At 47.5% G+C, this 12,211-nt stretch overlaps 1 protein-coding gene across 6 annotated transcripts in view; it reads right to left on the bottom strand.

Annotated features, from left to right (window-relative positions):
* Positions 1–12,211, bottom strand: part of LOC120997076 (zinc finger protein 12-like) — a 61,308-nt gene that overhangs the window by 4,359 nt on the left and 44,738 nt on the right. For 4 of the 6 annotated variants that reach the window (XM_040426985.1, XM_040426984.1, XM_040426986.1 and 1 more), the window contains 2 exons: positions 5,718–6,233; positions 2,720–3,363 (listed from right to left, as the gene is read on the bottom strand). The exons of 1 other annotated variant lie outside the window; for it this stretch is intronic. In XM_040426985.1, the coding sequence (XP_040282919.1) occupies positions 2,858–3,363; positions 5,718–6,233 (1,022 nt within the window). In that variant the 3' untranslated portion in view covers positions 2,720–2,857. Of the gene's footprint in view, positions 1–2,719; positions 3,364–5,717; positions 6,234–12,211 lie in introns of those variants that run through there. One more of the 6 variants, XM_040426988.1, reaches the window with a different exon arrangement.

Raw genomic sequence — 12,211 nt, 5'->3', positions numbered from 1 at the left:
GTCAAGTGAGAAAACCAAAGAATAATCTGACCCAGCTGCCCCCAACCATAAAGGTGTAACCTACAATAATAGCTGCAGGACAAGTGACTCCACCCCATGAGGAACCAAACCCCACCCACGAGGGACCCAACGTATTTCTTTTTAGTGCTACACTCCGTAACTATTTCTGTGCAATCAGTCGTAGGGAGTATAAATGTCAGACTTCTGCTTCAACTCGCAGATCTGGTTACACAAGAGGGGAGACCATTTACAACGTCCTCACGTTCAGATGTGATTACACCACTTGTGGGACAGACAAAAGGATACATTTAAACCGGGGTCTTTAGCCCCCAGCGCCACCATTCAACCTCAGCGTCGGAAGCTTTTTAACTCTCTTCAGGACAGAAGAGACGGGTCAAGGGGTGGCCGGCGTGTTACCATACAGGAGCATCACAGAATGAGTACTTTTCAGTAGTATTCTCCATCACTTATCTTGGCTGCACCCCCAAAAACAACCCCCGATATGTGCTGCAGTAAGTCATGTGGTTCCTAAAGATAGGGCCCCGAAATCTCGAATTCTCCATGTCATAGAACATAAAGGGCCACAAATAAATGGTGTTCTGGGACTAGTATCCAGGACTGCTTTAGTCACTGGGACATCATGGGATTTGGTAGAATGTAGGTCTATGTGGCCACAAACCTGGGAGTAAAAGCAAATGCAGTTAACGTATCCGCTTTCCCGGCCATCGAAGAGTGTAAAACTGTATTATAGAATAGACATTTATGGGTTAAAAGGGGTTGTCCCATGAAAAATAATCTACATTTTTTAGACCGGCATCTGGATAGAAATACTTTTGTAAATGCCACCGGCAGTTTTTTTTTTTTTCATGTCTCTGTCCACCTCGCTGTGGTGGTCACACATGCCCAGTACCATCCTTCAACTGTATCTACTGTTAAAAGCTGTGACAGTCAGAGTGGGAAAGCTGCAGCAGAAAAGACACACCGACCTGAGAATGGACATGCCCTTGAACTGTGATAGGGATAGAGCTGCAGCAGAAAGGACCCCCCCCGCCCAGCTGCAGTAGAAAGGTCACGGCCCTGAAATTCTAGCCTGAAAAAAATCTAGCAGAGCAACTACAGTAATGACTGAAGAGCTCTCTGGATCCACGCGAGGTACAGGGCTGGTTAGAGAGAGGTTGTCATGACCTATATTATCAGGGCCGTCTTTAATATTGATTGGACCCTGGGCAAAAATTGACTTGGGCCCCCTGGATCCCGCCTTCCCACACCCTAGCATGCAATCACGCCCTCCACCACAACACACACAACAAATCCACACATCTGGTAGAGTACAGTGAATGACTGTAAATACTTCCAGTTCTGAAGACTCCAGCGGCTCAGGATCAGTGCTCTGGGCAGCTGGGCTCAGGCTGGAGGTGGGCACCGCTCTGCAGGAAGGAGACCGAAGCTCGGCTCACCCTAGTGTTACAGTGCACCCCACAGTATGCAGTATAGCACCCTATAGTATACAGCAACCTAAGTATGCAGTATAGCACCCTATAGTATACAGCACCCCACAGTATGCAGTATAGCACCCTATAGTATACAGCAACCCACAGTATGCAGTATAGCACCCTATAGTATACAGCAACCCACAGTATATAGCAGCCCACAGTATATAGTACAGCACCTCACCGTATACAGCACCCCAAACTATACACGATACAGCACCCCACACTATACAGCACAGCAGTATAGCACTCCACACTATACAGCACCCACAGTATACAGCCCCCCACAGTATACAGCACCTACAGTATACAGCCCCCCACACTATACAGGCCCCCACACAGTATAGAGCCCGCCCCCACACAGTATACAGCCCCCACACACAGTATACAGCCCCCCCCACAGTATACAGGCCCCCACAGTCAGTATACAGCCCCCCACTATACTGTAGTTTACAGTATATTAGCATAACAGCCCCTGTCACCTTTTTCTGATGTAATCTTCACAAAAAAAGCTCCACAGTTAAGGCAAACTTCTGATAGGACCTGTGATGACCTCATAGCCATGTGACCAGTAATATTGCTAGGTTACTGGTCACATGGTGATGATGTCATCTAAGGTCCTAGATCACACTCACAGCTCTCACAGACACAGTTCGCTGGCTGGAGTGCCGGCAGGCATTGCATAGTATGGCAGCACCCCCTGTGGAGCTGACAGCCTGACACCCGGGGCAGTGGCTAGCAGGGCTCAAGAGGCAGCTGCCTTGGGCCCCCCAGGAGCAACTGGGCTCAGGGCAGCTGCCCCTTTTGCCCCTTGGTAAAGACGGCCCTGCATATTATTCTTGACTTGCATTAATTTTGTACTATTCATAAGATAACCCCCTAAATAGTCCTTTCACATGATTTGATTCAGGGCCCCAACTGGAACCAATTGATAGTCCTGTGTCAGAGGGTCTTCAGGACGCCCCTGAGATGATCGCTGCCATGTATGGCCTATTGTGGAATGAATGAGTAGTTGTCCACATTAGGTTCAGCTTTTAGTCGCCCCCTATACAGACAGCTAAAGCTGTGACCTTGGCACCCACCATGTGTCTTCTCCATCCACACCACCGCTGGGTACCTCAGCACCCGCAGCCTAACATCTCGGGGGGGGGGGGGCTCGTCGGGTGACACCTCGCCTTCCCTCCACCATTCACTGCACACAAAAAATAAAACTTTTCTAAACTGTTTTTAAAACCTCTTTTCTTTATTTAAAACAATAATATTAAAGCAAATATTTTATATTCAGAAGACAATTTCTAAAAAATAATCACCAGGAGCTGAACAATCAATAGAACTGCCCACGATTTGTTGGGGGGGCTGTCAGTGGACTAGGTAATTTTTCTTTTCTGGGGGACAGGCTGATCGCCGTGGCTTATGTTCATCACCTGCCGCCGCAGTCCTGTGTGGACGCTGGAGTGCTCTGTGGTCCGATCATTGGGCGACATAGATGAGGCAGGACGTATGACCTCAATGCCCCTCTGTATAATGTTGCCCAAGGCGGCCAGTCCATCTGTCTGCTGGATCTGCAGGAGGCTCAGAGAGTACGCGATCTGAGACAAGATGGCGTTCTGCTCCTGCATGAGGAGGTTGGACTGCCGCTGGTGGGAGGTCAGGTTGTGTAGGGTGCTGCTTATAGTGGGGAACTGGTGGTGGTCGGGTGGGTCGGGCTCCGACTCTGGAGCCGTTTCTTCCATGACGTCTGAGGGATGAGGTCGACATTCTGGCGAGATGATGGATGGTTCTTCGGAGGAGTCTTTGCTGGAGTCCTCAGCAGCGTCCTGGCATTGAGGAGAGAAGCTTCTGGCCGCCTCTGGGTGGACGCATTCTACGGGCTCTAAACACAGAAGAGTTAAGGTGTTACCAGATGTTCTAACTTTATGTCAGCTATTAGTATTACAGCTATTGCTCCGTGGCCATGGTGGCTCTCGCACGTCCCCATCATCCCACAACGCAAATTCCCAATTTCTACAAATCTAGACAAATTCTACATGACTGGAAACCTAGGGATTTTCTTTGTTGGTTCTTTCAATCTCATTCGTTCTTCTGACGCCGCTTTTCCTATAACTCCACTTGTCCCACAGTCCTTTACTGTCTGAACCAGGCCTGATAATGAAATGTAACCAAACCCCTTGATGGCCATGTCCCTGTCATCGTAGACAGGTGTCGTCCATCGCTCACCATCTGTCACGCTCCTTGGTCTTACAAAGAGATGGCAACGGTCGGCAGAAAATGGTCCATATCTGCCTTTCAAGCCAGGGATAAATCCACTGTAACCCACTAAAGACCAGGGAGATACAGGAATACTGAAAAAAAGGGATATCCAGTGGTACTAAACAACTGTCATAAATACTAACCTGCTAGACACCAGGGACTTGGTTATCATTAGACTAATAAACGTGTGTACTAACCCACTACACCACCAGGGATATTGTCCTCCTACTAGATAACATGGGTAATAGTACTAACCCACTAGACCACCAGGGATATTGTCCTCCTACTAGATAACATGGGTAATAGTACTAACCCACTAGACCACCAGGGATATTGTCCTCCTACTAGATAACATGGGTAATAGTACTAACCCACTACACCACCAGGGATATTGTTATTATCCTACTAGAAAGCATGGGTAGTATCACTTATTCCCTAGACAGCAACAAAATTATCATAGGGTAGCATCCTAACCCACTAGACTACCAAGGATATTGTTATTTGCACTAGGGCAGTTTTACTAATCCACTAGACACCAGGGATAGTTCTTGGACTTCATTATTATTAGTTATCCTATTAGAAAACATGGGTAAGTATTACTAACACACCAGACATAATATTATCCTTCTAGAAAATATGAGTAGCATTAATAACCCACTAGACTACCAGGGATATAATTAACCAATTAGTAAACAAGGGGAATCCAGTACCAGGCAAGGACAATGCCATTATCCTACTAGAAAGCATAAGTAGTATTATTTAGCCATTTGACACCAGGGATACTGTTATTATGCTACCAGAATACATGGGTAGTATTACTAACCCGCCAGACACCAGGTAGGATTACTAATCCACTAAACTACCAGAGATACCTACTAGAAACCACTAGACATCAGGGACAGCTATTCTACTAGATTATTATTAGTTATTCTACTAGAAAACATGGGTAGTATTACTAATGCACCAGACACCAGGGATATTGTTACTATCCTAATAGAAAACATTAGTAGCATTAGTAACCCACTAGATCACCCAGGATATTGTTATTACCTTACTAGAAAACACTGGTAGTATTACTAATCCACTAGGAAATTATTGTGATAGGTTAGTATTACTAATCCACTAGGAAATTATTGTGATAGGTTAGTATTACTAATCCACTAGACCACCATGGGTATTGTTATTAACCTATTTGAAAGCAAGTGCAGTGTTACTAACCCACTAGACTCCGAGAATCTTGTTATTATCCTACTAGAAAGCATGAGTAGTATTAGTATCCCACTAGATCACCAGGGATATAATTATCCTACCAGAAAGAATGGGTGGTATTACTTAGCCGCCAGACACCAAAGAAATTATGATGGGGCAATATTACTAACCCACAAGACCACCAGGGAGATTGTTCTTAACCTACTAGAAAACATGCATAGTATTAGTATCCCACTAGACCACCGGGGATATTGTTATCCTTCTGGAAATCATGGGTGGAACTTATCCACTAGACACCAAAGAAATTATGATGGGGCAGTATTACTAACCCACTAGACCACAAGGGATCTTGTTAGTAACCTACTAAAAAAACACATGAATGGTATTAGGAACTCCCAGACATCTGAGACATGGTTAGTAGCCCACTGGCGAGCAGATATATCATTTCTAACCTCCTAGAGACCAGGAAGGCCGTACTGGATGACCAGTCATGACGTGTGGCCACTGAGCCCTCATATTCCCAGTTACAATGGGTCATCCTCACCAGACATGTTGAAGAGCCCAGAGTTGGTAGAAGAGCGTGTAAGTGGTGTCTGGGGAACATGGCGGGTCTGCTGGATGTGATTTCAGAAATGAAACGTCCACATCACTAGGTGCCACGTTTTCTCAGTGGCCCCTGGCACTTCACATGGAGTCTACTATAACAATTTATCAGATTTCTCTAAAACTAAGCAACCTTTCCACGATACACAAAATAAGACTATTTACCGGCTTCCACCTCCTCGGGCAGGTCTTCCTTGTCTTGGTTCCAGTCAACCTCTTTGCTGTATTCCGGCTTGAAGAAATCTCTCAACCTCTGCTCGTACGGTGCCAGCCTTAGGTGCGGTGGTGGTCGGCGCCCCGTCTCGGCAACGTGAGCGGCGGCTTCACTCAGCTTCTCGTTCATTTTGCGCTTTGCATCCTTCCACCTCTTCTTGACTTTATCACTGGTGCGTGAAGCCACTCCTATGGCGCTGACTTCGTTGGCTATGGCCTGCCACATGGCATTCTTGGCCATGCTGGGAGTAATGTCTGCTTCATTGCCAAAAAGCTTGGAGTAATTCTCTATCACCAGGTCCACGAGGACGTCCAGTTCCTTCTCGGTGAACTTTACAATTCGCAGACGCGGGACTCCGGGAGAGGGGGCAGATGTAGACTGAGATCCGACAGAGCTAGAGACCTGAGTCACGGGGAATTGTGAGGGCGATGCGGTATCACAGATATGTAGGGTCGGCTCACCCGCATCTGTTATGTTGGCACAGAACAAAGTCAAGTTTAGAGGTGGTGGTCACGTTCTTTCTGAACAGGTTTTTAGAGGATAATCGCTACAGAGGCCACTTAAAACAAGACCGGAAAGGTTAGTTCTAGGCGTTTCATTATGAGAATAAATATAAGTAAGGGTGGACGGGCCACAGAGCCAACTGGGTAATTACCCAGTGGTCCGGTGGTCAGAGGGGGCCGCCCGAACCCTCCTCATGGCCGCCAGGCGGATAAATAATGATCTGATGCCCTCAGCATTAACTTATGCTAAGAGCATCAGATGCTAAAGCGCTTGGCAAGTGGCCGCCCTCCTCAGTTCAGCTCTATTGCCGTCCTCAGGATACAGTTGAATACTGTGGTGCGGGCGGCAGAATATTGTACTGCACTGTGGTATCTGGTTCTGCTGGGGCGGTATATTGTGCTGCACTGTGGTATCTGGTTCTGCTGGGGCAGAATATTGTACTGCACTGTGGTATCTGGTTCTGCTGGGGCGGTATATTGTGCTGCACTGTGGTATCTGGTTCTGCTGGGGCGGTATATTGTGCTGCACTGTGGTATCTGGTTCTGCTGGGGCGGTATATTGTGCTGCACTGTGGTATCTGGTTCTGCTGGGGCAGAATATTGTACTGCACTGTGGTATCTGGTTCTGCTGGGGCGGTATATTGTGCTGCACTGTGGTATCTGGTTCTGCTGGGGCGGTATATTGTGCTGCACTGTGGTATCTGGTTCTGCTGGGGCGGTATATTGTGCTGCACTGTGGTATCTGGTTCTGCTGGGGCGGTATATTGTTCTGCACTGTGGTATCTGGTTCTGCTGGGGCGGTATATTGTTCTGCACTGTGGTATCTGGTTCTGCTGGGGCGGTATATTGTGCTGCACTGTGGTATCTGGTTCTGCTGGGGCAGTATATTGTGCTGCACTGTGGTATCTGGTTCTGCTGGGGCGGTATATTGTTCTGCACTGTGGTATCTGGTTCTGCTGGGGCGGTATATTGTGCTGCACTGTGGTATCTGGTTCTGCTGGGGCGGTATATTGTTCTGCACTGTGGTATCTGGTTCTGCTGGGGCGGTATATTGTGCTGCACTGTGGTATCTGGTTCTGCTGGGGCTGTATATTGTGCTGCACTGTGGTATCTGGTTCTGCTGGGGCGGTATATTGTGCTGCACTGTGGTATCTGGTTCTGCTGGGGCAGTATATTGTGCTGCACTGTGGTACTTGGTTCTGCTGGGGCACTATATTGTGCTACACTGTGGTATCTGGTTCTGCTGGGGCGGTATATTGTGCTGCACTGTGGTATCTGGTTCTGCTGGGGCGGTATATTGTTCTGCACTGTGGTATCTGGTTCTGCTGGGGCGGTATATTGTGCTGCACTGTGGTATCTGGTTCTGCTGGGGCAGTATATTGTGCTGCACTGTGGTATCTGGTTATGCTGGGGCACTATATTGTGCTGCACTGTGGTATCTGGTTCTGCTGGGGCGGTATATTGTGCTGCACTGTGGTATTTGGTTCTGCTGGGGCAGTATATTGTGCTGCACTGTGGTATCTGGTTCTGCTGGGGCGGTATATTGTGCTGCACTGTGGTACCTGGTTCTGTTGGGGCAGTATATTGTGCTGCACTGTGGTACCTGGTTCTGCTGGGGCGGTATATTGTGCTGCACTGTGGTATTTGGTTCTGCTGGGGCAGTATATTGTGCTGCACTGTGGTATTTGGTTCTGCTGGGGCAGTATATTGTGCTGCACTGTGGTATCTGGTTCTGCTGGGGCGGTATATTGTGCTGCACTGTGGTATTTGGTTCTGCTGGGGCGGTATATTGTGCTGCACTGTGGTATTTGGTTCTGCTGGGGCAGTATATTGTGCTGCACTGTGGTATCTGGTTCTGCTGGGGCGGTATATTGTGCTGCACTGTGGTACCTGGTTCTGTTGGGGCAGTATATTGTGCTGCACTGTGGTACCTGGTTCTGCTGGGGCGGTATATTGTGCTGCACTGTGGTATCTGGTTCTGCTGGGGCGGTATATTGTGCTGCACTGTGGTATTTGGTTCTGCTGGGGCGGTATATTGTGCTGCACTGTGGTATCTGGTTCTGCTGGGGCAGTATATTGTGCTGCACTGTGGTATCTGGTTCTGCTGGGGCGGTAGATTGTGCTGCACTGTGGTATTTGGTTCTGCTGGGGCGGTATATTGTGCTGCACTGTGGTACCTGGTTCTGCTGGGGCGGTAGATTGTGCTGCACTGTGGTATTTGGTTCTGCTGGGGCGGTATATTGTGCTGCACTGTGGTACCTGGTTCTGCTGGGGCGGTAGATTGTGCTGCACTGTGGTATCTGGTTCTGCTGGGGCGGTATATTGTGCTGCACTGTGGTATCTGGTTCTGCTGGGGCGGTATATTGTGCTGCACTGTGGTATCTGGTTCTGCTGGAGCGGTATATTGTGCTGCACTGTGGTATCTGGTTCTGCGGGGGCAGTATATTGTGCTGCACTGTGGTATCTGGTTCTGCTGGGGCAGTATATTGTGCTGCACTGTGGTACCTGGTTCTGTGGGGCAGTATATTGTGCTGCACTGTGGTATCTGGTTCTGCTGGGGCAGTATATTGTGCTGCACTGTGGTATCTGGTTCTGCTGGGGCGGTATATTGTGCTGCACTGTGGTACCTGGTTCTGTGAGGCAGTATATTGTACTGCACTGTGGTATTTGGTTCTGCTGAGGCAGTATAATGTGCTGCACTGTGGTATCGGGTTCTGCTGTGGCAGTATATTGTGCTGCACTGTGGTATCGGGTTCTGCTGTGGCAGTATATTGTGCTGCACTGTGGTATCGGGTTCTGCTGTGGCGGTATTTTGTGCTGCACTGTGGTATCTGGTTCTGCTGTGGCGGTATTTTGTGCTGCACTATGGTATCGAGTTCTGCTGTGGCGGTATTTTGTGCTGCACTGTGGTATCGAGTTCTGCTGTGGCAGTATTTTGTGCTGCACTATGGTATCGAGTTCTGCTGTGGCGGTATTTTGTGCTGCACTATAGCATTGCTGGTCACACCTTCATCTGTTGTACTGCCTTCTGCCAGTCTGGACCACCTACAACTTGGGGCTACTTTTAGTTTTTTTCCAGGGCCACTTTAGGTTCCTAGTTTGTCCCAGAATATAAGTGGTCCATCTCTTCTGACCGAATAGCGCCACACAGACACAGAAACTACAATAACATCCTCTTGGTCAGACAGGCAGAAGACAGACAACGACACCCATAGTGACAAACTGGCAAGGAGAGTCCAATTCCTGCGTGTCAGAACGTTGCTGGTTCTGGTTTATGTGGAGGGCTGAACTGGCCATAGACACCACAGGGAAACTTCACGGTGGGCCAATATCCAGGGGGCTGCCAAAGCGCTCCTCACCGCTCCCAGACGGGTTCACAACAACCTGACGTTAGGAACATCAGGTACTTATCTACCTGGCTGGTGGCTGCATGTGTACTCCGATGGCTTCCTGCTCCACCACCAGTGGCTTCTTCTAGGGAGGCATTTGGTTCTGCTGGGGCAGCATTGTGTTGTACTGTGGTATCTGGTTCTTCTGGGGTGGTATTGTGTGCTGTATTATGGTATCACTGACCCTGCCTACTTGTGTTGGCCTCACCTCCTGTCAATTTGGACCTGCCTACAACATGGGGACACTTTTACTCTTTTTCCAGGACCAGCTTATGTGCTCTGTATAACGCGACATATACAGTCTGGTCCATAAATATTGGGACACCGACACAATTCTAACATTTTTGGCTCTATACACCACCACAATGGATTTGAAATGAAACAAACAAGATGAGCTTTACCTGCAGACTGTCAGCTTTAATTTGAGGGTATTTACATCCAAATCAGGTGAACGGTGCAGGAATTACAACAGATTGCATATGTGCCTCCCACTTGTTAAGGGACCAAAAGTAATGGGACAGAATAATAATAATCATAAATCAAACTTTCACATATTAATACTTGGTTGCAAATCCTTTGCAGTCAATTACAGCCTGAAGTCTGGAACGCATAGACATCACCAGATGCTGGGTTTCATCCCTGGTGATGCTCTGCCAGGCCTCTACCGCAACTGTCTTCAGTTCCTGCTTGTTCTTGGGGCATTTTACCTTCAGTTTTGTCTTCAGCAAGTGAAATGCATGCTCAATCGGATTCAGGTCAGGTGATTGACTCGGCCATTACAAAACATTCCACTTCATTCCCTTAAAAAAACTCATTGGTTGCTTTTGCAGTATGCTTTGGGTCATTGTCCATCTGCACTGTGAAGCGCCGTCCAATGAGTTCTGAAGCATTTGGCTGAATATGAGCAGATAATATTGCCCGAAACACTTCAGAATTCATCCTGCTGCTTTTGTCAGCAGTCACATCATCAGTAAATACAAGAGAACCAGTTCCATTGGCAGCCATACATGCCCACGCCATGACACTACCACCACCATGCTTCACTGATGAGGTGGTATGCTTAGGATCATGAGCAGTTCCTTTCCTTCTCCATACTCTTCTCTTCCCATCACTCTGGTACAAGTTGATCTTGGTCTCATCTGTCCATAGGATGTTGTTCCAGAACTTTGAAGGCTTTTTTAGATGTCGTTTGGCAAACTCTAATCTGGCCTTCCTGTTTTTGAGGCTCACCAATGGTTTACATCTTGTGGTGAACCCTCTGTAATCACTCTGGTGAAGTCTTCTCCTGATTGTTGACTTTGACACAGATACACCTACCTCCTGGAGAGTGGTCTTGATCTGGCCAACTGTTGTGAAGGGTGTTTTCTTCACCAGGGAAATAATTCTTCGCTCATCCACCACAGTTGTTTTCCGTGGTCTTCCGGGTCTTTTGGTGTTGCTGAGATCACCGGTGCTTTCCTTCTTTTTAAGAATGTTCCAAACAGTTGTTTTGGCCGCGCCTAATGTTTTTGCTATCTCTCTGATGGGTTTGTTTTGTTTTTTTTCAGCCTAATGATGGCTTGCTTCACTGATGGTGACAGTTCTTTGGATCTCATCTTGAGAGTTGACAGCAACAGATTCCAAATGCAAATAGCAGACGTGAAATGAACTCTGGACCTTTTATCTGCTCATTGTAATTGGGATAATGAGGGAATAACACGCACTGGGCCATGGAACAGCTGAGAAGACAATTGTCCCATTACTTTTGGTCCCTTAACAAGTGGGAGGCACATATGCAAACTGCTGTAATTCCTGCACCGTTCACCTGATTTGGATGTAAAAATATAAGTGAAGAAGGAGATCCAGCTTCCAAACAACATATAGATGCTTTAATGAAAAAGGTGCTAAAATCCGGACATGTACATCAGGTCTACGCGTTTCAGATCCTTACTCATGACAACATGGTGGTGTGAGACACTGGCCTTAAATAAGGGGCAGGTCAGACATATCAGGTGGACACCATCGGCAGATAGCTCCACCTCTGAGACATAAAAACATATGCTAAAAATGAAAAAGAAAAGAAGAAAAACTTCAAGGGAAACAATAAAGTACCGGGGTCAGTAATGCAGTATTAAGACCCATTGGTACACAGGTACCCATAGTAAAGATCCAATAAGATTCTCTATTTAAAAAGGACTCTCCTGTGATCCCCTCCACGTTTAGGGAATTTAACTCGTTCCACCCCCTGCACAACGAGGCCACTGGTATCACCTGCATGACAAGCCGCATAGTGTGAACTGACCGCAGAGACGTTCCTGGTCTGCACATGCGGAATATCAGAGATATGCCGGCGGATCTTGGTTTTAAGGCTGTTAGAGGTGCAGCCTATATACTGTAGGTGGCATGTCATGCGGGTGATGCAGGACACCACTAAACTAGTGTTGCAGTTGATATACTGTTTCAAAGTAAAAGTTTTTTGAGCAATTCCGTCTGAGGCGTATGAATTCGCCTCTGGGAACGTTGCAAACAACATGAGCAGGATGACAGGAAGACGCAAAGAGAGCGCTATTACCT

Source organism: Bufo bufo, chromosome 4, assembly GCF_905171765.1.
Source record: "Bufo bufo chromosome 4, aBufBuf1.1, whole genome shotgun sequence".
NCBI classification, from domain to species: domain Eukaryota; kingdom Metazoa; phylum Chordata; class Amphibia; order Anura; family Bufonidae; genus Bufo; species Bufo bufo.
The sequence above is the reverse complement of the archived record's forward strand: the minus strand, read 5'-3'. Positions and strand labels throughout refer to the sequence as shown.